This window comes from Dermacentor silvarum, chromosome 10, assembly GCF_013339745.2.
Source record: "Dermacentor silvarum isolate Dsil-2018 chromosome 10, BIME_Dsil_1.4, whole genome shotgun sequence".
Lineage (NCBI taxonomy): Eukaryota > Metazoa > Arthropoda > Arachnida > Ixodida > Ixodidae > Dermacentor > Dermacentor silvarum.
In genome coordinates this window covers 78,430,949-78,458,469 of record NC_051163.1, presented here as the reverse complement: position 1 = coordinate 78,458,469, position 27,521 = coordinate 78,430,949, and the positions used below count along the sequence as shown (strand labels likewise).

Below are 27,521 nucleotides of genomic sequence, written 5' to 3'. Positions count from 1 at the left end.
CAATATGTTACAACCAGCATAAACAAAAGTAATTCGATGCACTGAAGTAAGCGAAATGTGCAATTACCTTTTAATGTGAGGGTTAACACAGATGCAGTACGGATACAAAGTCTGCAACACACTGAAGGTTTATTGGTTTTTTTTATTCAGGAGAAAAATGATGCATCAGAAAAATTAGAAAAGAACTGTTTAAATATTGCTTCGAAAATAAATTGGCAATACTGCTTATTCCGAGTCAAAGCGCGAAATATGCTATTGTAGAACATTCATTACGATATCCAGTTTGCACGTTCGCTTTGCGTCTCGCAGCGGAAGTAACAGTACCTTGAAATGAGATAATTCATTGGGGAAAATGCGCATGAAAGCCCTAACCAACTGACTGCAACTAAATGGTCGCGCGTATAGCGTGACCTATTGACCACAGCATTTGTCCGTAGTTGCATATTCTTTAAATTGTTCCGTCCGTAAAAGCATACCGCGATAAAACTGTGGCGTTTTCGTATATCGCGAGTTGTCTCCAGAACCAGAAAATTGGGACGACATCCGAAGGCCATGCCTTCCCGTGAGGGACACCTCGTAGTATTTACCAACTCGCAGCGCGTGTGAATAGCGGAAAATCACGCAAAAGTACGTACTATCAGCACCCGAAGCCAACCTAAAAAACAGCGTCGCCAGATTAGCAACGTAGCGTGTCAACAAACTCGTAGAAATCACAGAACCGAATCTGACCTACGAGTTTTTATCTGCACTGTTCGCGTGTCGGTGCTGATGGTACGTACCGATTGCGCAATCCAAGGCTCCACTCAATTAGTTGCACTGTTCGAGGCTCGTTGATCCAATATTTATAGACAAAAAAGTATCTATAAACGTTGCGTTGAGCGACCGCCGCCATTTTCCAAAACAGACCGCGAAATACCTCTCGGCGCAATTTCGACGGGAAAATCGCAGCGATTGCTGCGACGTTGCGACGCTGCGACCAACCGGTTGGTCGCAGCCGAAAATCGCAGAATCGGCCCTGCGACTGCGATTTTCGTCGCATGCGACGGAAATCGCACTTCCGGTGCGATAATCGCAGTGCAAAATCGCACCATGTGAAACGGCCTTAACGCACGCGAGGGAGGAAGGCGGCCGGAAGCGCGCGGTCTTCGTTCGCGCGCGAGGCACGGGGAGGAGGCCGCGGGGGGGGGGGGAGGGGGTGCGTTCAGTTCCCGCGGCTGCTGCTCACGGAGCTACCGCGCGGGCGCCGTATCTTGAAAGCGATCTGCGATGTGGCCGAAGTGTGCGCCCGTGGGGGCCTCATCTCAAAGCGATCTGCGATGGAAACAAAGTCCATGTGCTGAGTGGCGGTATTCGTATGCGCTGTGATTTCGACGTCTAGTTTGCGTTGAAGTGAGACGAGAGACAGCGCGAAGGTCAATTTGGCCGCTGCTGCTGGCGGGCTCTCTCACTCCGGCGTTTTCACAGCGAGTTCCCGCGATCATCGAGCGAGATGTGTTGATGTTTACCTGTGCGCGCGTGACACCGTGCTTGTCTATTTCGTTAGTAAGTGAATGTTTGCAACTTTATACGGCCCATTAAACTACTACCCTTGTTTCGTTTAGTTCTCTACTAATTTTTTATCGCAATCGATGCTTCGCCTTTTGGGCGAAACTGCGACTTTTTTTCCCCTTCTGTTCAGACGTCCGAAATGTTGGGCTAATTGCTATGGTTCCGTTTCTGGTGTAATGGCACCACAGAAAAAGAAAGGTACGAAAAAAATGGAGATGGTGAACAAGCACAGTTTCTACCTTTCCGTCTCATGCCTTCTTTTCTTTTCTTTTTTTGTGGCGTCATTACATACGAGTTGTTCGTTCTCTGTTTTGTGTCGTGCTGTAAAAACCTGACCTTTAAAAAGGTGCACCAACCAGCCAAAATGAGCATGCTGTGAGTACACTTGCAATATTTCTCAAGCGTAACAACGTACCTCATCGTGGCGTCCCTTGAGCACGAGGAAGTGCGGGCTCTGTGGCAGGAACAGCGTGCCCACCAGTTCCAGCAGGGCCGGCAACGTGGCGACCCCGAACATGAGCTGCCTACGGGAAAAATACCGGGGACGTCGCTATACAGCACACCGCTACTGAGGCGAAATGCGAAAACACCCGTGTACTTAGATTTAGGCACACGTTAAAAAACTCCAGGTGGTCCAAATTATTTCGGAGTCCCTCACTACGGCGTGCCTCATAATCAGATCGTAGTTTTGGCACGTAAAACCCCACAATTTCTTGCAGGCAACAGCGGATGTTGTAAGGTATAAGGCACCACTGGCACAAATTGTAACGAACTCCAATCAAAAACACATTCGCGTTTCTGCTTCCACATGACCAGCTGTGTACTCGCGCCAGTACAGCTGTGAAGCCGAAATGGGAACCATGGGCACTTCATTTATTAGCCTATAGACTGTCTCTTCTCTGTCTTTCCTGCGTATATGGCTTCGAGCGAACTTGTCACTCTTGATAATAACCTTCTTGAAGCTCGTTTCTCACTGAAAGACTATTTGTGCGGGAAGTTGGCCTTATTTTGAATGTCAATATTTTTACCTTACGGTGCTTTTCAGAACAATGCGAACAAAAATAATCGCTTAGAGTTAAAAAAATAATTATGCAACATATGATTGCGCCATGCGGATACTGGACAGTGTACAAATTCATTTGTGCTCTGAAAATTAATTAGGCGATGGAAGGGCTAATCTACGAAAGTAAACCTCACGCCTGCTCTATAGACAAGAAATGTGTCCTGGCTGGAACGCAGCACAGCTGAACCATTCACAACAATAAAAGAATATGCTACGCACTTTCCCAACAAATCCATGCACTGCTTGTCACTCACATGGTAGCTGTACGACGGCACCGCCAGATTTTCCTTAAGCAACTATATACATATAGTAGTTCTGCTGCGATGGATAGATGAGAGAGAGAGAGTGACGAGAAGGGAAATGTAAGAAGGTTAACCAAGGACGCGCCCGGTTGGCTACCCTACGCTTGGCGAGAGGGAAAGGGGAAGAATAGATAAGGAGCGAGAATATAAATAATCATAAAGAGTCAGTCATTCACACAGCCAGTCGCAGAGGAAGGTCCACTGAGTGTCTCCTTTGAAATTAGGAGGTGGCTGGTGCCCCCAAACGCGTCACACCAGCGCTTACCAGAGTTACTGTACAGCATATACACAGAAGCACTAACGCTTACCAGAGTAACGCTTACCGCTATTGCAACCTGTCCAGAGAGGACAGATGCAACAGCGCTTCGGAATTTCGGAGGACGTATACAGGAACAATGCTGTTCTTGGAGACATTTTGTGGCGCCGTTTCGAATACAGGTGTCATTGCGAGGGAGTCAACATCTTAGTTCACGTGCTTGCGTATAAACTTGTTCCTGGCCGCATAATGACCACGTAGTTTTTTTTTCTTTTTTTTCTCTCTCTCTCTCCTTCTTTCCTGAGTCAGAAGTTATGCAGCATGAACGTTTACAAGACATTGCTGTCGAATACGAGGCCACGAGATGTCGCTGACAACGCTAGGGATCTTGCTCCGGTCGTTTCATATTTCAGTATATACCGTACAATGCGTAAGTCATTGTTAATAGCACACTGTTGTACCGTTGTGCTAAGCACACTGCTGAGAGCATTGATCGTATACGAACCAGCCATTCTCGTAGGAGATGAAGGCGTAGTTGATCATGTAAGCGAACAAGAAGCCGGCGGTGATGCCCACTTCGCTCAGGGACATGAGCAGGCCGCGATGGACCTGCGATCATCGAAAACATCGGCACCTTTATTCGCCACACGTCCAAACATTGGGTTACTAATATCGTTCAAATGGTGCCAGGTGTCAATAAGCGATGCTTAAGCGTGTGGCAGTTCAGGGACAAAGCGACGTTCACACCACTGGGTTTCATAATTGAACCACTAGGGGCATTCGGGTGCTGCAACCGATAGAGTTCCTGTATATGGTCCCCAAGGGGAGCATATACAGAAACTATAGAACGTGGTAAACTGGATGCAAAGGATAGAAAAAAAAGTCGATGGAGTGTGTTACAAAGATGACAATCAAAAACATCAGGAATAAAAATTTGTACGATAACACTGAAGGTGTTAACCCTAGGCGTTCGTTGGCCAGAACTGCCCCTTGCGCCAATAAAACCCATTAATCAATCAATACAAACGGTGTCTTGCTTTTTGAGGCACTAGCATAATTGCCTGATGACAAGGACGTACACTGTACAGCAGCAATATCTGCAACAGGACAAGGAATGTGCCCGCTGGGGAAAAATAACCGGTGACGACTCGGCACGTTCTAATGAATTGCCAAGGTATTCAACCAGCCTGAACCGCGGGGAATGTCCATATGCCAGAAGCATTGGGGGTCGAGGCCGATGGGAAGCGTTAAATGGTCAGTGGTCGAGATTAAGCAAGAGATGTATACATTACTGGAGAGAAAAAAAAAAAAAAAGTTGCGAGGCGATGGTGCCTGGGGTCGTTAGATGCATAGATAATTTCACCGTGTAAAATAGAGATGGGCAAAATGCTAGACTACAATAGGAAGCCGCTCTTATCTTTCTCGCTTTATTTATGACGAGCTTTATAATCAGCTGTGCGTAACAGCTTTAGCGCGCACAGAATGGCGCTCGTTTCTTGTTTGACCAGCTCCTCAATTGACCGGAACGGCGTGTTTTCAACGGCATTACATGCATGTATAAAATGAAATGTTTCATTTTTTTTGCCAAGTGAACTCCACGCAGACAATATTTCGCTTTGTTTAGAAATCGGAAAGAGAAATATTCGATATTCGGATATCCCATTGCTCGCATATTCGTATTCGATTCGGAAATTTCGCTATTCAAGCACTCCCAGTCAAAAAGGAATATTATAAATAGAATATGATGACGAGGAAGAAGTATCACTCGTGATTGCCGCCAGTGTGGGTGCGAGTCATAGTATGAGGCCATCATCATCATCATTGCCGCCATTATAGCGGTACTTACGGCAGGCGATATCTCGGCGATGTAGGTGCACTGCGCTGTGGTCGACAGCGAGATGGCGAACCCGGTGATGAACCGCGCCGTCACGAACATGGCGAGGCCCGTGCTCACGCTCTGCAGCGCCGACCCGCCCAAGAAGAGGGCGGTGGCCAGCAGGAGCGCCCTCTTGCGTCCAAGATTGTCGACCAGGACACCTTGCAATTGAATGGGTCACGCGATTATTGATACAGTCGAACTCAGATATATCGAACTCGAACGGGATCGCGAAATAGTTCGATATATCAATAATTTGATATATAAAATAAAAATTTTAGACAAAAATTTCAAGGGGGTTCTACAGTTTGTTATAGACGGTAATTCGTTATATCCTGGATCGACTGTACCAAGATTGACGTTTATGTTGAACGAGGATCGTGTCGAAAGCTACGAGAAATAGGAACCGTAATGGCAAGCAACTAAAATGAAATTAGTAATAGCTAAATTACAGTTAATTCCCAATGCCGACTCCTGTTTGTCAAGACACACGCACCATATTAGTATATTGCATGACAACGTATACATGTTACCGCTTTCAACTACTGAAGCTGTTCTCTTCCAAACGCAGTCAAGAGGCTTACTAACTGAGGAAAGTATGGGTGTTCTGTCTGAACTTTGATAATTGCATCGTTCATAACACCCCTGTGAAAATTAAATTATTCTCAGACCAGCGTTTCAGATCAGCCTTCCCCAAAAGGCATTATTTAAAATTGAAGATACGGTGTAAAACGTGGCAGATAAAAATTAACACAACGAAATCAGTAACAGTTCTTTTTACTACCGAGCCTAGGTCATTGCGGTTCTCAAATCATGGCAGGGGCTACAGTCTAAGAGCTAAAGTAAAATGTCAACAACTCATAACTTGCAAGTCACAAGTCAGAAGCACGAAGTAGCCCATGCGTCCATTGTGTTCAACATATACTTAGATATCACTTCCGACCTTTGCGGCACTTACGCTGGAAGATGACCTATTTGTTCGTTTCAGGAGCTGATTGAGGTCGGGTTTGTAGCGAGGGAGCCAAGGTAAGGATAACTATTGAACCAACAAGAAAAAACAACGAAACTGATGCCAAATACCCCGTTCCGACAGAGGAAGTTTCTCTTGTCAAGGCAACACTGTAAACCTCGCAAGTACGATTTCGACCTTGTCATAGATCAGTCTTTAGAAGCTGCCAAGGACGGGCGCAGCATCATGCTCAATAAAAGATCATTTTCTCCAAGTTCTCGCATCGGGTGGAACTGCAGTTTGATCCTCGTCCTTTTTATAGTTTTTTCTTTGTCAAACTTACAACTATATGTGCAGTTCGCTTTAGCCTACCGCAGGGAGCACCGAAGGTATTTTTATTCAATTAATGGCTTATAAGAGTGATTTAGAGGGTTGCTAATTTACTCAGGATGTCAGTCATAATTTAGCTCAGCGGGACGGGGTAATTGCTCCGGTAGTTTCCAGAACGTGGTAAAATTTCGACGTGGCGTGCTTTCTTCTCTTACTCGTTTGGATGATAAGGTACCACACTTTATCTCCGTGATAAGAAATCATACATGAGCTTGTGATGCCGGGAAGGGCGACGCAACAGCCCGAGTTCTGCAGGTCACTTCATCAATTTCGGCGATACAGTCGAACCAGAATATATCGAATCCACATATAACGAATTATTGTGTATATGGAACAGCTGTAAAATGCCCTTGAAAATTTCTGTGTAAAGTTATTTTATATATTGAATTAGCTATACCATCACCCTTTCTACAGCGAAACCTGTTATGCGCGAACTTCTCTAGTCGTTATGTCCACCTGTGTACGTCGCTGGTACGCCACATTTTTTTTGGCAGAATTTTACACAGAAAAACATTTTCGCAGTGCCCCGGGAGGTTTAGAACAGCGATCTCCGGCGACAACGTCACAGGCGTTTCTTTTTCAGCCTCATTGGTAAATGGACGAGCTTGCTTTTTGCGTGAGGTGCAATAACTGATTTGCGCATACACAAGTCACTGGTATACATTGTACGTTTGCGGTCAATATTCAGCCGACCGTCATGTTTCCCCTTAACTCATTGAAATAGCGTTAACGCTCGCTGGAGCCGCACGTTCCTAAATTAGTCTACAATTTGAGCAGCCTGATGTGACGACACCATGATGTGACGCATTGGGTTAACCTATATTGGCGGATACACATCTGGGTTTATTGATTGATTCATTTGGTTTTGACATCTTAAAGTGACACCTAGGCTACGAGGGAGGCGATCACCTCGCATTAGTGCGAACCAGGTGTGGGCCTCTTTAACTCGCACATTCACCTAACCAAACGAAAATTTCCTTACTTATTTCTTTTTTTGTACATTACGTATCATCTACGAGAATGCGACAAAATCTGAAGTCGTAGCAGCCAGCATCGTTCCTCAAGGCTCATGAAGCACTTGCCACAACAACGGTCAAGCCCCCGCAGAGCCTAGATTGGAGCAGCTCGAGCTGTCAGTTCCAACCAGACAGACCAATTTTTTTCTAGAGGTGTATAATATAATTGTTTAGCAGTACACTCACCTCCGAAAAATGAGGTCACGAACGCGCTGAAAAACACGCTTCCGACCACCAGCTGCTGGACGTCGCACGAAAGGTCGAAGATCTCTCTAACTTGCAGCAGAGCCCCGGCTATGATCCCTGTGAAAGAGAGAAGATCAAATCACAGTCAATTGACACTAAAACAGCTCGGAGACGTAGCCACAAAGCCAGAAATCGGCTTGACAATGGACTGTGTCTCGGGGTACATGGCAGGTTGGGAACGAAACAGTAATGACTACATTATATAAATATAGAGACCACAAGAACCTATGTATTGGCGTTCCAGTAACTTTCTTAACAAAACGCTGTTTTATGCATTGAATCACAAAAGTAACTGGAACGCCAATGCATTTCCCCGCAAAGTTCGGCATTAATATCTCGAAACTGGTGTCATTCTGAGAATTCGTTCCAAGTGGATCCGCCTTGCGAACTGCACGGCTAGAATTTGTAAGTTGCAACATGGGGCATAAGGTAATTAGTTCCAAACTGAATTAGTGTTTTTTTAAATAAGTCGATTATGCATTTCAATTTTTTTGTGAAAGTAATGTCCGCCTCTTCGAGTAGACCAGCTCACGAACTAGAATGGTGCCAACTGCCACAGGCAATCTTTAAAAATTTTTGAAAGTGCTCGCTGGACCACCCTGTATACCATAAGTTGAAGCTAACGTTAGTCAATCTGTTCAAAGAAAAAAGAAAGATTTAAAAAAAATAAAAAGCACGGCCCAAGATACGATTTCAAGACCTACGATGTTTGGTCGTCAGAGACCGTAGATAAAAATGAAGGCTTCAAATGATAAATTGTGGACGAAACAAGGCACGCCTCAGTTCGTAGCCAACACAGCCCCGAGTGTCCCCGACCAAGACACGTCCCCTTCTCGAGATGTTGGCCTCGCGCTGAGGTTTCTATTGTTCCCTCGTTGTTGATCGATGCCACGTGTGTACCAAATCTACGATATGAATATAGAATTTGCATCGCACTTTATGGCCGGTACACGTATCTCACGCTGAACGCGATGTACAAGGTGCCAATTTTCGAACGCGTCGAGAAGCAAACGTTAGTTTTAGCCTTTAGCGATTGCTTTAGCCAACAGAAGAACGCTGAGTAAGCAAATGCGAATTCTATTGATGCCGGTCCGCTCCAAGGGCCGGGTGGCGTTGCGAAGGGAAAGATACGCCTCCCTAAGTATAGGTGATTGGTTAGCGGTCGTAACCGCGGCCAGGAGGGCACGCAACCTTAAATCTCTGACGGAATATGCCATTAAGCAGCGAGAAACGTGAACCATGCAATGTATTACATAAGAAACTTCTGGGGCGTGCTGTGCGCGCTGCGACGTGCCACGCGGTCGGTTGTAATTCGAGCTAAGAGCTTCACCTTATACCCGGGCGAACGAGCTAAGGAAATGGAAGAATGACAATTGCATTCCGCGCTGAATTTTTGCAGGAACGCCATAGAGAGGAACGCCCAGCCTGTTGAGAATGGTCAGATAATCTTTGCAGGGCTCAATTTAAAGAGGTTGGTCAGGAGCGGAGAACAAGAATGCCAACCTCGTCATTTTCGAGTTTCGGGCCTAAGCCGCCGCGGCGATGCGTCGGGATGCCATCCCCAATTTCGAATTAGTTTCGCGTATGTGGGCCGTCATTTATGATGAAAAAAAAAAGAAAGCCTCTTCAATCTGGCTGAGTCCACGGTTCGTTTAGAATGCAATGAAATAATTCTTGATTAGATATAAGCACCGAACTTGTTCATACCAATAAAGCCGTGTAAAAATCCATGACGTCATGGGAGAAATGACGTCACCTTGGTAACGCGTCACTATCTGCGTTTTGTGTGTGTGCGTGTGTGTGTGTGTACCTGTGTTTCCTTGCTTAACAAGCCTCTGCGCACAATTTGCAATTCCAAGAAAATTAATTTGCCAACTCAGCTTAACATTACATTCCTGCAAAGTGACTGCAGTATTGCTGAGCTAAAGGAGTCCGTGACGCAGAGGTAATATACAGTAAAAAAAAGTTAACATTTCACTATATTAACGAAATTTGAGTTTCCAGGCTGGTGCTCCCCGCACCGGCGTCACGGGCTAGGGCGTTACACTGCTAGGGCGGAGGCTTCGATTCCAAGCCAAGGCGGCCGCATACCGATGGGTGCGGAATGCAAAAACGCTCGTATGCCATGCAAGGGTCGGATGTAGAAAAAAAAATCATAGGTGGACAAATTTCATCCGGCATTTTAATACAGCGGTCCTCACAGCCCAGTGTGCCACTTCGGGAGGTTGTAAACAGCTGACAGTTGAATTTAATCATCGCGTAACTTCCTAACAGGTCCGAACAGCATCTTACGAACGTTCTTCGCCTCCCCGGAACGTGCGTAAGTGTCATCCTCGGTTCCGCAAAAAAAAAAAAAACGTATATCTGCCGTGCCACGCGCCGCCGAGCAATGCGGACGTTCGTCGTAATACAATACAAGCGGACGCAGGCGCCGACAACCTTCGGCGAACGCAGCATCCATGCCGGAAGGACGGAGCGAAAGCGATTTTCGAGGTCGCGTGCAGCCGAGTAATTGCGCGGTGTACGGGGATTAATATCGGTGCCGTCGCGCGCCCGAATGCTTGTCATAACGTGCTCCCCCCTCCTTCTTCAAGAGAGATTGCGCGCGGACTCGGAATAACATGTTCGATAACAGCGGTTGTCAAGACGCACGACTTCGTCACGTATCCTGGCCGCTTATGTGAATCGCGGCGTGCATCATATGGGCTGCACGCAAGTTGTTTTTGTTTCTTGCCGCCCGCCTTGCGCAAGGAAAAGAAACACACAAGGAAAATTAATGCTTCCGGACCCGCGCACAAAACTTAAGTGGCTGTGTACGAACGCAGCTATGCAAACATCTTCGACAGCAATCTGTCCATTCGAGCGAAAGCTAAAAAAGGCAAGGAGGGAAAAGGCATTGGGCCTCGCACTATTCGAGAGCCGTACGATCTACAGCCATCGTTTCGAAACGTGCGCGGTTATCTCCTGGGCAGGTGTGTGTGTGTGTGTGTGCTATTATCGCGTCTCCACGTCGAGATTTGACGCTGTAACATGCCCGAACTTGACCGAGGCCGTGAACGCTCGCGCGCACGTAAGCCCAGGCGTCACGCGGACCTGTTTTGTTGTTGCAAGGGCAAACCCGTACGATTACCATGACTGGGCTGACCGCTGCGCCACTACGATTTATAAAGTGGTCTCGTGCATCGCTGCTTCCGTATATCTGAGTGCTAAGTGCTTTTTTCTTTTCTCTTTTTTTTCTTTTTGTGTGCTACGGCCAAGGTCCGTGCATCATTGAATCATTTACCCGTGAGATGGGTGCATGAGCCGTGCTAGTTAACTTCTACCACACGAGATTACGGGTCAATTTGCCGGATAGCCGACAATGGGACATTTGCGAAAATATTCCGCGCTTGCGAGAGAAATGTATTTTCCAAACTATTCTAGACCTTCCGGCATTTTCCTAGAAGCGGAATGAGTCGCCGTAGATTGGTGACAACGCGGTTGTTTTTGTTTTTTCACCTTGAGACAGCATAGGCTGCTAACTATAGTGGTAAATAGTACGCGTTCTAGGCGATCTTTAGCTATCGTGAAGCGCAAGTGACTGAGATCAACTCAGCTGCCCGAGAAGCGGTCTAAGATCACCGATATAGTGATAGCGGTTGTTTTCGCAACTAAATTTTGTAGTTGGGCCGCAGTGCGGAAGCGGGCGCGCACTAATTTGAAAGTCGTCTATATAGAAGAGCGCAGCCTAATGACTTCTGCGGACATTTGCAAAAGCAAAGGTCTTCGGAGCCTGGCCTCGCAGCTCATCAGTCCAGAAAGCCATTCGAGCTTTTTCTTTCGCACCTGAAGGCGAGAGACTCTAGTGCCCGACTGTAGATGACATGCTTCACCTAGCTTTGGGCATGTGAAAGTGCGATTAAGACCCGTGTCTTAATTCTCTCTCTCTTTCTCTCACTCCCCCATCCCCCTCCCCACGTGTAGGATAGCAAACTGGACAGCGTCTGGTTAACTTCCCTGCCTTTCCTATCTCCTCTCTCTCTGCAAAGCACAGAGGAATTGAGCAGGATCTTCGTTCAGAGCCGCTGGAGTTACAGTCAAAAGGACGGCATATGCCCGGCCATTTTACTACAGCCAGGGTCGCTATCACTACAGCATCGCAGTGGGATTCATGGCCGACGTTGCATATGCAGAAGTTCGCAGGCAGTGTTTCTCGAAGTAAAAGTAGTTGTGTAACATATAGTTACGTTAAGTAATGCCGGCGGAGGCTTCGCAGCGTTCAAGTATATAAAACCAACACCGGATGCCGCGGGACGACCACTAACCGCCACTACATGGGTGACATTGCCGACACTGAACTATATCCTGTGTCGTTCCCGGTACATTGTTGGGGCGTATTGAAAGCGGCGCATCCAATTGACGCAATATCGCAGCGAAATCACTGTAGACGACGTTGCAAATTCAGTACAACCGGCGGTTTTTAAGAAAAACATTTTTTCGCAATTATAACATTTGTTCTAGCCGTGTCTCCATGCGAGGAATGAGCGTATTGTTGATGCATAGAAGAAAATGAGCACTTAACGATAAAATAAAATAAAGATAACATAACAAGGATAAGAAAGACGACAAGTCGAGTGCTGTCTTACAACTATAGCTCATTCCGGAAGGCCCGCAAATAAATACAACCTTGCCATTCGGTCACGCGCAATCGTTAATCATCGTAACACGTGGGATTCAAAGTGTCTACTAATCCTGATTATAGACATTTTCATGCCATATAATTAACACCTTAAGAAAACAATTTCATGTGGCTTGCTAATTTATTTTATTTTTATTAGCTATTAGAAGACACTGGTAGGCACTTTTATTAATCATACATATGATGACGATTAAGCTTTGTACCAGCGCGTGAATGAATGACAAGGTTGTATTTATTAGCGGGCCTTCCAACAAAAAAGAAAAAAAAATAACTACACTGTTATAACCCGTCGCCCTGTCGCCTTCTTTGTCTTCGCTCTGTCTTCATGCGGTCATTTTTCCTGTTCATACCAATTTACAAACTGGCCGAACAGCTTAATTTACTAATAGCAAATCGATCGCTGCCTATTAAGGCGAAAGCCTTAGATGGCTCATGGGTCGAAAATTTTACCGTCTGGAAAATGCAATGGCACCAAAATTGATGGCACAAAAATTGATGGAGCCACCATGCCACATGGTGCCACCATGGTGCCACCAACAAAGGTCGTGAGCTCGAGTGCCTTAGTTAACTCAATCATAATTAAGACAGAATTAATTAAGGCACTCCAACCTACGACTTTTGGTGGGAGAAAACAAGTAATAGGAAGTAGCAACGCAATCGAATGAGAATGTCAAAGCAATTGAATTAATGTCTCGTGAGCGCGCAGGCTTTCGCCTTCACCCTTTTTGGCGTATTCTAAAGCGACTGTCAACTTTTCAGAGTTACAACGTCGCATTGTCTGCCACGATCGGTAACGATGTATACAGACGACGGGGACACGCGAATCGGGGGGATTAAAGCAATTCAAGTTCGGGGTCCTGGGCCGCTATTTTGTAGCGATGCCTTCCGCTCACGATGCCTTCCGAGAGCGACGGTCCGCTCACGATATCAACGTTGATAACGCGAGCGGACCGTCGCTCTGACCACTGACAAAGCGCGATAAGCACGAAAAGGCATCATGACATTAAAGGCATCGCTACAAAATACCGGCCCTGGTTTGCACACGGTTCTCCTCCCAGATAACGCGTGCTGACGTCACCTTCCCGCTCGTCACCTCGTCTCAGAGACCGCGTGGTCTGCGCTACTTGATGCAGTTTCCCGCCTCGAGCACAACTCGCGGTGCCGGCGCTGATATCTGGCAAAGAGGGGACTGCGGGCGTCGAGCGAGTTCTAACCGGCTAAAGGGTTGTTTACGCTCGATCCGCCCACCGCCGAAAGCCGCACCGCACTCGTGCGGTCGTGCAAAACATTGCACATACGGAAAACTTGTGCACAAATTTCGGTTTACGATGCGTGCACAGTGTGAACCGCAATTTGTGCACATGATCGTGTAGCCTCGTATCTTTTCTTTATCCCGCCCTCCTCCTCCTAGGGATTTTCTGGACCCGATTTCCTTCTATACGCAGAGTAGCGTGTAGGCTATACCCATACGACGGCAGAATTCTCAGCATTTCATTGAAAAGCTCTCTCTTTGTCGTTGCCAACATCTTCAATACAATAACAAACAAGACAAAACAAATCACGCCAATCAGTGACGGCAATTTCGGTGGCCGGACTCACCGGAATCGTAGCCGAATAGGATGCCTCCCAGGGAGGCGATGCTCGCCGCCAGGAGGACCGGAAGGAAGCTTATGTCATTGGCTTTGGCTCCGGCCGTGTTTGCAGCAGCGGCCTGCTCTTGGTTGGCCTGTTGCTCTTTCTCGCTGTTGCCGGGCAGCTTCGCTGGCAGATCACAGCACACGGACTGGGCCTTCGGAGTTGCCGCTGTAGCGAGAGAGAAAGAAAGCGATACAGTCAAACCTCGTTATAACGAAACGGGATGTACACGAATAATGGATGCAAAGAAGTAAGTGAAATTCCCCTTCAAATCCCCGTAGAGATTCGCAGTGCAGTACATGCAATAATGAATATAACGAAGTAATGGATATAACGTAGTAATCTTGGCTCCTCCTTCAACTTCGTTGTAACGAGTTTTTGCAGAGATAGGCGCGATATTGAAAGCGCGTAAGCAGTGAGTGCATGAATAAACAAATTTATTCGTGTCTCTTGCGTAGACCAATATAGTTTTAACCGTGGAGGAAGAAAAGAACTGGGAGGGAGCATTAGTCATGCCCTATTGAAGCTATACGAGTCGGCCTAACACGTGATCACTATGTCAGAGTACGCGGTAGGTTTTAGTGCTCCCGATCTGCAGGCAGAACAGCTGAACAGTTGCGCATCGATTAAAAGCTACCGGGAGCCAAACATTGTCGGGCAATGCACCGAGTCTGAGACACGTGTTGGGCTGACTTTTCGAGGGTAAGAAAACGAAGGGAATTGCTTCAGGAAAAGTTGGCTTGCCAAGGCTGGTTGCATGACTTAATGATCTCTCCCAGTTTAATTTCTTCCCCTAAGATTTCAATCAACACACGACACCATCTTTGGATGCCATACAGAAGAGCCTATAATGTAACGAAATCGCTGTGATCTAAAATGCCTTCGCTGTATCGGCAGTGAAGCTTTTCACTGCAACTGTAGTGCATTATTTTTTTTCCTGTGAAATAATCATAAGCTATGGTTCATATAGACTGTCTTCTATTCATGGCCGAAGTCATCTTGAGATCTATCCTATTTGAATTAAGGAATGGTTTTATTCGTCCCAGTAAGTTATGGAATGTACCTCAGACAAAAAGCTCAAAGAAAGTAGCTTGATGACATCTTGAGCTCCGATAGCAAGCACAAGCAGACATCATAAAGTGGCGGCACGAATACATTATGTGTATTGACCAGTGCATCTTTCCTTTTGGCCGTCACTTTGCGCCGATCACTAAAGAAATTGTTAAGCTAATGGCCTCAACTGAAGCAGACATATAACATGTATGAACGAAACAGCGATCGCGCCAAATACACAAAGCATACCAATCGTGTATTTTCTCAGTGCACCTCGAATACCGCGCTGGTTGTCATTAAGTTACGCTCAGAAGCTATAAAATTCAAGGAGAATTTTTTTTATTAGCTCAAATGACAAGACAAGAGCTGTACACTGCCAGACGGATCTTTTGAGGCTGATATGCGCAGTAATTGTCCGCTACAAGATCATCCTATAGAATGTACAAGTAAGAAACGTCGGACATTAAAACAAGGGACGAATTTTAGCTCAAATCGTGCAAGTCGGAACGAAATCGTTAACAAAACTTAAGTCGAGACACTGGATTTTAGATCAAATTACCCATTATATAGAAAAAAAAACAGAAAAGAAACGGACATCTTCAGGCGTCCCTATAGGCACGCCTAACATATTCATATTATTACCATTACGAATGGGAGATGCGATTATATAGAACCAATTAATACAGCTGATCAGCTCTGCAGCGTAAACCACATTCAAGGACGCGTAATGGGTCTGATAACAATATTTAAACCAGATGGATCAAGTCTCCCTGCCAAGAAAAGTTGCCTTCTTCGGCAGGTGCCGAAAGCACGTTCCTGCTTGCCAAGCCGTCGGCGCAAGAATAAATGTTTATGATTTGCCCACAATTAGTTTTTCTTTGCACGTGATCTCGGCTGGTGGCTGCATGATTGTATGGGTCAAAACTTTCGTTATTTCGGTCCTTAAATTTGTTCTCGTTGCGGGCAAATAAAACTTGTCTGGACAGCAAACATAGGCTGCAGCGATTGTCTTGGTTTGTCAGCGTGACGGTGCACTTGTGAAGAAAAGAACGTTAAAACTGAAAATGAAAAGAGAGAGAGAGAGAGAAAAAAGAAAGAGAAAAAGAAAAAGGAAGAGAGAACGGGAGAGCAATAGTACAATAAAGCGTAAAAGAATCTCGAATGAAACGCATCGGCAGAAATAAGTCAAACGGCAAACGCGAGTGCCAAATACGTCAAAATCAAAGCGCAATGTATTCTGCTGCATTCCGAAACGTGTCATGGGGCTACAGTTATTTGAAAAGCTAATAAAAAAGAACACTCCGATTTATTAAATACTAATGAAGTGTGGATGCTATACTTAAGTGTTTACTCTGAGATTGGATGGCATACGACCGGTGGTTTACGCATTTCTGCTTCAAGCTCGCGCTTCTAATCTTTCCAGTGTAATTTAATTTCATCCTCCACCGATTAAATAATATACGTAATTGATAATGAGAACTATTTGATTCTAGGACGAAACTGAATAGCACGACATCGATTAGCCATCCAAATTTTTTATATATTCGGCCGACACATGATATACTGACTAATTCTTTTACAAGAAACATTCGATAAGAAGCAAAGTTTAACTTCCATAATGCCGATTAACTTCCGATTCCGATAACTTCCATAACTCGAGCGAGCACTCGAACTACAGCGGGAACAGCGACTGAATCTCAGCATACATGCATGCTTCACACGTTTTGCCGTTTTCGTGGGCCATTTTCACATATTTAAGGCACTAATTCGCATGAAAATTCACGTGACCACGAACCGTCGCTGCTGTTATTCGCTAAACCGGACACCACGAGTTGACATTTCATTTGGAACCATTACAGCGACGCCACCGAGACAGGTGCAAATTCAGACCCCCCCCCCCCCCCCCCTTCCTTCCGCTATTTTTTGTTTTTCTTGTTCAGTGTTTCAGTTAATCTATACCAATTGTACGCCGCTTTCTAAGTGACACATTTTCTTCATACCTCCTCGGCTCTCAGAACGCATTTATGTTTGCCCTTTTAGTCATAACGGACGTCACAGGAAGAAAATATTCTGATATATTCTGAATGCCAATGCCTACCAACTGTTAAAACAGCTGGATGCAACGGGCAATCGTTCTGTCTCTATTCGTGTAGTGCGATGCAAGACTTACATATGCTCTGAAGGGCTTACGAAAACTTAGATGGCAGTGCTTGAAGAATGAAATCTGCAGCGAAAAATGATAGCACGAACGGTGATACGGTGCGTACAGGGATATACGAACGATGTCCTTGAGTCTCGTAAGATGCACTTGAAATCGTGCAATCCATTTACGCCCGCGCTCCGACATAGAAATTATAATGCACGGGAACATTCGCTTCCGTGTAACGCACCCCTAATTACATTCCGTAATCACGCTTCCTGCAGAACCAAGCGATGAGTTTTAAGCAATGAGGGTGAATTGAGATGGATATGAGCGTTGTACGCAGAGAGTTTCCCACAAAAATTACTATATAGGGACCTCTGACTCTTCAATCATTGGCTGATGGGTATATGATTGCATTTGTCTAATCTGTTCTTGTGGTCTTAGATAATTTTGTGCCGTTGTTTTGTTACGTTTTATCTTTCTAAAGTTTCGTCCAACCCTATACCTCACTATACCCAACACCTCACTCGTCCAACCCTATAGATCTGTAAACACGACAAGGCGGTAAGTATCATCTCGCATGCATAATTATTTTTGAAAATGACCAATTTACAAAGTCACGTATAGCCATCTCAAGCCAGGAGGACGAATACTTCCACAGACACTGGCACCGGAGTTCCAACCCAGTAATTTTTTTTTTCACGAAACTCCATGATTGCACTGTCAAAACAAATTCGGGGGCAAACTATTCTGAAAGTACTCCGATGCGTTGTTAGGATTTGTTGGGCTGCTAAGCACGAGGTCGCGGGATCAAATCCCCGCCACGGCGGCCGCATTTCGATGGGGGCAAAATGCGAAAACGCCCGTGTACTTAGATTTAGCAGGTGCACGTTAAAGAGGACCAGGTGGTCCAAATTATTCCCGAGTCCCCCACTACGGCGTGCCTCATAATCAGATCGTGGTTTTGGCACGTAAAACCGCATATATATATATATATATATATATATATATATATATATATATATATAATGCAGAAAAGAGAGTACAAAATTATTCTGCAAATCGAATGTACATGCACGTCGTACCCTCTTTTCTTCATTATACTACTATCAGGGCCAGCGTGATATATATATATATATATATATATATATATATATATATATATATATATTACACCTCTAGGTTCACCTGCATTTGTAACAGTTTCCCAACTAAGGCTCCAAAACATACACTAAGGACTGTTCCATGCTTCAATACCGACGACAGGACGATGACGCGTTGCACTTGCATCTGTAATTACGCGTTAACTGGCCTTCTGATCGGTTAATTTCCCGTTCGCAATGAAATTTCCGCTCACGGCACGCGCTTTTCGAGCGTACAGCGGGCGTGGAAATCAGCGTCAAACCCAGCCCCTCCCGTCACCCACCCCCTGCGGGCATTTCACTCACCGACTCCTAAAAACGGCTCGCTCGCCCGGTAGTCGTCGAAGACGCACGGCGACCCGGCGGCGGCCGCGGCCGCGTCGGCGCGAGCGTCCATGTCTCGCAGCTGGCGCGAAGCCCTCGACGCAAATTGCGAGGCTTAGCCGCGTGGCAGCAGAGTGAAAGGCGACAGATGCACAACACAGTTGTTGCGAGCTTCGTCGGTCTTCCCTGCAGCGTCGGCGGCGTGGCCGCGCACTTCGCTTCCCAGCGACGTCGGTGCTTGCAGGTGGCTTTAGGCGGCGAAATAATGGGCAACCGCTGTCTTCGATCAATCTTGATGATTTTTGTTTAAGCTCCCGGACTCTTCTCCTTGGTCGCTCGCCAGAGCGTACGGGAGAATCCCGACCTTGCACGGCGGCTGCGCCTAACTGTGTGGTTCTGCTGTGTGGCTTGCCTAATCTTTCATCGAGGTCTTCGAGCGCGTGATGGACGAGTGTGCGCAAGTTCTCGCGTTTCTTTCTCGCTACAGTCTGAGCTGTGACGAGCGACGTTACGTGTCGTCACCCAGTAATAGTCGAGATGGTCATGCGAGGGGCTCTTTCGCAAAGCGGGGTAGTCCAGCGGGATAATCGACGTCTTCGGTCAGCCTCGGAAGCACGTTTCTTGCGGCGAAGCGCTTCTGTCTGGAAGTATCTATCTCCCTTCCCTATAGTCTTGCGTCGTTGCCAAACGTGACTGACTGCATTTGTCAATCCTTTTTGTCTTGCTTTGTAGAACGGGACGCGGGTGGGGTGGTTTTCTATATTCTGAAAACGTAAGCACACCTTCCAATTCAGTTTGCGGCTGCGTAGGTCTCTCGAACTTGGGTTTGAGTAGCGCAAGACGCTGTTGTAACGGGGTTATGCTTCGTTATGGGCCCAATGAGTGATAGAGGCACTAAAAAAATATCCTTCTAGTACCGTTGATCTAAAAGCACGTGCCGCAAGCGCTGTGGTTCCGGTGCCTCTCGCGGTCCTTGCACTATCGCCGTTTTCGGCAATGAAGAAGGCCAGCCACCTCTTAGAACCTTTACATATCGTCCGGTCGACTGCCACAGTAACGCTGTCGTTCACTCGGCGATGCAGTTCGCTGGACCCGAAGCCGTTGCCCCACCAACTCGTGTCTTCCTTCGCTCCTTGGGTCGAGCACCTTTTCGACGAGTGGACATTCTCAAGGCGGCTCTCTTTTTACGAGTTGCCCCCTCGGACAACTGTATATCTCTTCAATTGCGTCTCAAGGACAATTTGAAACGCTACAGCTGCCGCTGATGCTTTGCCCGGCCACTTCTATTTCGAGGTCTCTCTTACAGCGCAACCTCTTCAGTGCACTTTATCCATTGGCGCTCGAGATTCCTGCGGCGTTTCACGACCTTTCGCGAGGAGTCGTGACCGTGGGGACACTTGAGGAACGTGGCCGCCGTTTCTTCGCTAGACAAGCAGGCTAATAGCGGAGCTCACCCTTCTGAGCTTACTCGCTGAAGTGTCTTGGCTTGGCTAAAGGAATTCTTCAAAGCACGCGTCTTCGCACACGAGATTGTTCTTAGCCACAACCTTGCTCACAGTTCACCGAATTTGAATTTACTTCAAATTTGGTCAACTCTCTCTCTCTCCTTTCACCGGTCACTTGAGTATTGCGGTGGTCTGCTCCACTGATGCCTCCACACGTAGTGCTTCCAACGCTCTCCCGCAATCGTTGCCACGGCACGTGAGCTCGAACGACCTGGTCGTACTTGAAAACACAGACTTGTTGCGCAGCACGCCACCAACACCTCACTGGCAACTCTTCACCATCTTCTTCTTCTTGTTTCCTCGCGCCCCACGTGAAAAAAGAAATCGCGATGCCAGCAGCGTGTAACGGAAGCACTGGCTCTGCAAGCAACCGTTGTCGGTGGTGATCGCAGTTCGGCGACGGTCTCCCGAGCAGCTAATAGCCTCGTCGTTCGGTAGCGTTTCAACTGGCGCCTTCGGCGCTAGGGTGCCTTCACACACAAGACACGCTCAGGCGCTGTATCGGCGCGACTGCGTTGGCGACGAATATAGAAAGGAAGTCGAGACGTTCGAGCGATGTAACGGTGCTCCTGAACGCGTTCCTTGCGCCATATCGCGAAGGTCTTTCTTTCTATCTATCTTTTTTCTTTCTTTCGTTTCTTGTTTCGTTGCTTCTTTGTGCTGCATTCGTCTTTTTTCTCCTGGCACTTACACGACCGAGTGAGAGCCCATATCAGCTTGGCGGAGCCGAAGAGGAGAGGTCTCCAGAGAACGCGAGCTTGGCGCGGCGTAGTCAGTGCATCGGGGCATCGGTCAAGCGGCTGGAGAAAGGACGCCGCTCAAGGAGGTTGGAGACACGCAGATGCAGCGGAGACGACGTGGCATGCAAAGCAGGAGATATACAGCGAGGCATCTGTTTCGCTCTATATGCAAGAGACATATCGGTTTATAACGTTGCGGCATCGTCTGCGTTTCGTCTACGTTGACGACAGAGTTTGATCTACTGGCGGATCCAGAGAGGGTGAGGGGGGGGGGATGACACCCGGCAAGGGGCAAGGGGCTATAGTGCCTCTCTTCCCCGGGTAACCTTCATCCCCCGTACATACACACACACATGCTGATACTTATGCGTTGGCAAAAATGAGCGCCCTAACCAGTTATACGTCCTGCTGCATATGATCTGGGGACACCAATCGAAGCAATATAACGTCTCGCAAGGCTGAACAGCGCATATGGCAGGTTTTTATATATGTATACAGGGTGTCCCAACTATGTGGCACCAAGACTTTAATATATGCCAGTGCCACGTATATGGACAGAACTAAGGCAATGTTTGCCGTCGCTTGGAGATACTCGCATTATTTTTTGCATTCCGCCTGATTACATACGTGTAATTAGTCTTAATTATTTATTGATCAACTTCTAAGATATTGTAATTACATGACAAGTGTCAATGACAAAGTTGTAGAGCACCATGAAAAACTGCGGATACAGCTTTCTGTTGCTCAATACGTGCTACTTAAACGCGTCTTTCCGAGTGTGAAAGAAGCCCGCGAATACCCGCAATGTTCCTCGAGCGGTCAGTCACGCGGCAATTCGCACGGACGGACGGACGGTACATGTTTTGTGTACTAACACTTTAAAAGAAGATATGCATTTACCGCCGCTTCATTCTGGGTCAAATTGCTCAACAAGATCCCATCTCCCCCCCCCCCCCCCCCCCCCCCCCCAAAAAAAAAAAAAAAAAAAAAAAAACACATTCGATAAAACACATCGCACAGTTGTTTACCTGGCTCGTCTAGACTCTTTCGGTTCCTTCAGGCGGCGTGACAGTTTTACGCCGCTGAAACAGCACTTCGCAACTCAAACTCCGAGGTGGGCATACAATGGGTTCTTTAGAATTTTTATTCTGACACGACAGGAGAGCAGAAACACCCGAATGCTTTATTGAGCGCTGCATCAGAAAAAAAGAAAAAAAAACTAAAAAAAGAGGAGACGTGGTTGCTGCACAATTTGAGTCACAAAAATGCAGCGGCGAGCCCAAAGTCTCCATCAGAGCTGTTAGAAAAAAAAAAAAAAAACACAAACTAGCGCGCACTGAGCGTTTTCACTCGTCTCGGTAGTGATGTGCTTATGAAATGCAGGAAATGACGAAGTACAAACGTCTACGTATGGGCGCCCACCAAGCTACGTCAGAGATAATTACATTTGCATGCAAAATGAATCGCATGTCGTGTAGGTATACATTCAAAGCACATGCGCGTCTTAGACGCCCTCAGCGCGCGAACGTCTGAGCGATGCATACTTCTAGAAGTGTACTTCAGCGGTTTATTTCCGCATGCACGCAGGTACGCGGGCACCCGGAGCCGAGTGACTCTAGTACACGTGATCCTCTAAACAAGGAACCATCACGTGACCCGAACCTCCTTTAGTTTTTATTTTCATTGTTCCCTTTATTTCTTTTGTTTGCAAATGGTCGTCTGTTCCTGGCAATGCTAGCCCTCGCCAGAGCACGTTTCGTTGAACCTTGGACTGAGTCCCAATGATGGTGGTGTTAGTGTTTCGGCAAAGCCCGGTGTGCAAACCGCTTGCTATTTATTCTCTTACGCACCGCTTCGCACTTTGCGCACCCGTATCAACAGCGTGAAAACACCGCGAGAAAAACAAAAACAAGAAAATAACATGAAAACATGCTTTCGTAGAAGTTCTGAGAGATCCATGTCCGTGTTTTACCAATAAACCATCCGTTATCCTTGACATCCCCGCAGTTCTGTGATACCAGTGCGAAGGGTGGCTCTCGCTGATTATACAGTGTTTTAATTTTTTCTTTTTTGCTGCGAACACTTTTTTCTCTATAGAAAGCTCACAAAAGCTACTCGAATCACCTCGCTACATATAATTCAAGTGCCCAGGAAGACATCATTTGAAAAACAAAAAATATTTCACTATTTCAACTTATTACAATAATTTACTATACATACTAACAAACTCTACGACAAATGTTTATGTCGGAAAGTTGAAGGAAATCGTCATAAAGGTCTAGTTCCGTGTTTCAACCCTTCAACCCCGTAGGTAGCTTTTCTCTTGCGTGATAGTACAAAGCCAGCAAATGACACTTTCTTTTTTCTTTCCTTCTAATCTCCGATTCCCCGTGTCATCGTTGTCATCGTGGTCAACAGCGGAACCTGGAGCCAACTTATCGTAAAAAAAAAAAAAAAAAAAAATGACTCGCCTTCGGGTACTGGTTGGGTTAGTTGGTGATTGATATAGCTTACGATGGATATTCTCGAACCAAATGACCACACACACGAATTTACCCGGGACGAGTGCTAATTAACAACTGTTTTAATCTCATAATACAGATCCCGCATATACGGGGTGTCCCAGCTAACGTTAGCCTTTCTTTTTCGAGTGGACTGGACACAATCTTGAGCAGCGAGAACGTCGCCCTGATAGCGATGCTGAAAATCAGTTCGAGGCACCGCGACGAATTGCTGCCCAGTAGGCGTAATTCTGCTTTCAATAAATCAATCTATCGTTCGCTTCTATTCTTCACTGGATATCCTGCTAAGACTCCTTCTACAGACATTGCCTTCTAGATTTATTAAAATAAATGCACTCACATGTCATTACGCACAATATTCATTCTGGGTATAAAGTACGTACGGTACATTTGTAATTGTAAAGAACTGGTTTACTTATATTCTTGTCATTTGTTTTTGAGGAATTTGACACTCAATTGATCTAGGCCTCTGTGTCGTCCCAGACGGCCGAAAGTAAATTTTAGGTGTGTTTCGAAAACACTGAGATTGCGTGAAAATACCGGACGCACCAGCAGCATGACAATGTACTACATGTAGTTCCATCTTCATCTTTGCGTTTAAGCAATGAAATGCAGTTTTTATTACAGCAAACATGAGGAGATGAGGAGATGTACACGGAGACGCAGTTTCTGGCATCTAACCGTGGTATTTAAATTTTAAAAATAGTTTTTTCAAGTTCACAACATAACAGTAGACAATAAAAACCACCTTAATGAGCGATTATATCACACAGTTGTGTTCGGGTCTCAGGAGGATATAATAAATACGTATATAACGAAGGCATTACAAAGGAAGGGAGGAAATAGTGGAGAAGGAAAGGCAGGGAGGTTAACCAATTGAGCGCAACCGATTTGCTACTCTACACATGGGAGCGGGATGGGGGAGAATGAAATGTGGCGAGGAGAGAGAGAGAGAGAGAGAGAGCACATAGCACAGCACACACATCGTCAGTCACAGTCCGACACTCTTGCGTGGTACGTGACATCAATGTCACAGCCGCTTGTCCAAGCCCGCTTCTTTCAAAAACCTTAGTCCCAAGGCATGACAAAACACTTCGTCTAAGTTCGGTATAGGGTAGTTTGTTTCCTTCGGATTACTTCATATGTCGATATATATTTAGCGTATAAGCATTTTCCTTGTAACAGCGTTCAACTGTGCCAACGAAGCATTACTCACACTCGCAAATGTAACAGCACGCGTACGAGAATCGCGTTTCGTTTAGCTTTCACTCGTCTACTAGGTGTCAGGCTGTTGTAACCGCTGTCGCGGGCAAACGTTAGCTATGAGCAAGTTGCGTTGTCAGGGCGTGTGACGCTATCTCGGCTTGGTTCGTGCAATGCAGCGTGTCACTGGCGACGACTTTACGACCTCCCTTGTCTGGGTTGCAGACAATAAAGAAATTACCTTTATGAGGGCGTGTATAGGCCAAGAACAGGATGCGCAGAATCGCGTCTTACACTGCGATTTTGTAAGACCCCTCTACTATTTTTGTTGTAACGAACTTCGTAACTCATTCATTGTTTACAAGGAGAGAAAGCGGGGAGAAATCGTGAATAGACAGGGAGGAGGCCGAAGCCTGTCGAGCTTAAAGCCTAACTGAATCCGGTTTGCTTGACGGATGCCGCTCCCCTGGTTTTCGCGTACCTTTACGGTTTGTGCAGTGCTTGCGTAACCCTTAAACGTGTTCGTAAATTATCTGCTTAGGGATCACGGGTTGTATTAGTAGTGTTTAACTAGTAGGCGTGGCATTCTTTGTCCGCAGTCCCGTAACGACGAGAATCGCGAAAAGCTGACGCGAGCAAAAGGTGGAAATGTAGCTTAGCGTCCATTCAAACTTTGTAAAGTGAAGGTGATTCGGTGAAGAAAAGCCATCTCGATCACTCGGCGACTTCACCTTTTCAGATGTGGACACCGTAACGTGCACTGCAACCGCCGAACAACCTACGCCTGCAGTAATATGCCTGGATGAGCGACGACAAGACACGGCATCATACTCGGAAATCCTGTTTACACACGTGGAAACTTTTGTGAATCGATGAACGTTGGGCTAGCCATTTTCGTTCCAGTGATGAAACATCTCGCGTTTGTTTCGCTTGTTAGAGACACGCAAACATGCATATACGTGATGTTTAAGTATCGAAAGCACTCACTGTGGGATTTATGCTTAATGCCCAGAGCCCGTAACGCCCAGTTCACGACGTACCAGCCTAACCATTTGTGTTTATCTATTTTATAACAGGTTCCTCTACTCGGCGGCACATATTTCATACGACTTGTGATCAAACTAGTACCCCTGAAGCCGAGCAGAACTCATTGTACCTTCTGAAGCAGCTTGTGTCAAGGCTGCTTGAAAATCTTTCGAATCGTGGAACGTGATGGGCGATACGTTGGCTGGTTTTGTAGGCAGTGGCGTAGGAACAGCTGGGGTATGAATGAATGAATGAATGAATGAATGAATGAATGAATGAATGAATGAATGAATGAATGAATGAATGAAAGCTTGGTTCATTTTCATTCATTAATTCATTCATTGCCCCTAGCTCCCTACTACAACTTCTCGTAACTTCGAGAGAACACCCATTAAATTTACGCACTACGCCAGACACCACAGTGGCGAGAAAGTGACACCTGTTCACCGCCTTAATCTCCTGTCTCGAAAACACCAAGTGTTCCGTAATCTTTTGTAGTGTATGCTTCGGTGATTCGTTCAGCCCGAATCACTATGGCTCCGTCGAGGAATGCCTGTTTCTTTTTTAAAAATTCTAGATGTGTAAACACGGAGAGGTAAGCAACGTTAACTCCCGCTATCCCTAAATCCCAAATCAGTTATAATTAGGCAACGCTGAAGAAGAGAAATCAAGAAGAAAATATCAACCAGTGCTATACACACGCGAAGGCCAGCACACGGAGTCTCGTCTCTAGGGGCACCGTCACCAAAAGCCTATTCCTGTGCGCGGTCGTCGTTGTTGCGGTTGTCTAAAATCATAGCTCATACTCGCGAGGTGGATGGGACACACTGCAGGTGATTGTGCTTAGACGTTGCCTTCACGCCTCACTTCTTATGTCGCATCCGAAGAAGTAAGCCCCAACATGGTAGTTACTGCTCCAGCTTCAACGCTTCAGTGGATCATTTTATCATGGAATGTCGTCAGAATGACCAACCGTGGTTTCGCCCGCGTGACGCCTTGAACATACTTTGCCAGACGCCCTCTCACTGAAAGGACCTGCCCTGATAACCATGGGCAGATAAGCATGCTCTGATAAGCACGCCCTGATAAGCCGAGGTGTGCCGCGAGTGTTTCTCACGATTTTTTTAGCGGTCGGTAATCTTATGGACTGCGTATAAGTGACATTACAATGTTGTCTCTTCAACACTGTGCTTCTTTCACTTCTGCCTAATGGGTGACCATCCTTTAGTTACTGGACTGTGCTTTCGGTGCTGGTGCCCGGCATGATACATTCTTTGTGCGTTTATGTTCGTGTGTGTATGATTACTTTGTATATATTGTCTTCTTTCTTTTTTCTTTTTTATTGTTGCCTGAGTAATGAATTTGGGAATTTGGTATAGCCGTCTCTAATGTAGCCTACCTTCCCATGTTTCTACGTGAAAATAAAATGAAAGAGTACACAGAGCAAAAACAAATGAAGGAAAACCAAACAAACAGGGAATGTTACGTAAGATATGGACTTCAGAATTCGGATAGAGCATACTTCGCAAGAAAAAAAAAAGTTAACGTACACTGCGGTCGGCACCCGGTCCTAACAGCGTATCCTTCTGGACGATTTGAACAGTGAACTTAATGAACTGTTGTTATTATATTAGTGAGCAGTGAACAGGGCTGCTATTATGGACTTGAGGCTGGTACCCAACTGAGAAGTAGCAAAGGACAATAGCGCGGTAAAGTTAAGGGCCCATGTCGCAGAAAATTCGGTGCCGACGCTGGCGTCGGCGGAGCAGTCCATGAGCTAAAATTTCTGTATACATTTCGGTATATGTAAATGCCACGCCTTGCTGTATGACATGCGGTATGTGCGGGTTATAATGCCGCACCATTCTATCACTAAAGTTGATCATATATTCCTTGTCTTGCAT

The 27,521-nt window shown here is 46.2% G+C and overlaps 1 protein-coding gene across 2 annotated transcripts in view; it reads right to left on the bottom strand.

The window, feature by feature from the left end:
• Positions 1-1,922: 1,922 nt before the first annotated feature.
• The window catches only part of LOC119431654 (solute carrier family 2, facilitated glucose transporter member 12), a 61,406-nt gene continuing 35,807 nt past the window's right edge, over positions 1,923-27,521 (bottom strand). The window contains exons 1-6 of one of the 2 annotated variants that reach the window (XM_037699131.2): positions 18,604-20,992; positions 13,924-14,127; positions 7,587-7,703; positions 5,016-5,206; positions 3,675-3,778; positions 1,923-2,072 (exon numbers count right to left, since the gene is read on the bottom strand). In XM_037699131.2, the coding sequence (XP_037555059.2) occupies positions 1,946-2,072; positions 3,675-3,778; positions 5,016-5,206; positions 7,587-7,703; positions 13,924-14,127; positions 18,604-18,694 (834 nt within the window). In that variant the 5' untranslated portion in view covers positions 18,695-20,992 and the 3' untranslated portion in view covers positions 1,923-1,945. Of the gene's footprint in view, positions 2,073-3,674; positions 3,779-5,015; positions 5,207-7,586; positions 7,704-13,923; positions 14,128-18,603; positions 20,993-27,521 lie in introns of those variants that run through there. The other variant, XM_049657767.1, reaches the window with a different exon arrangement.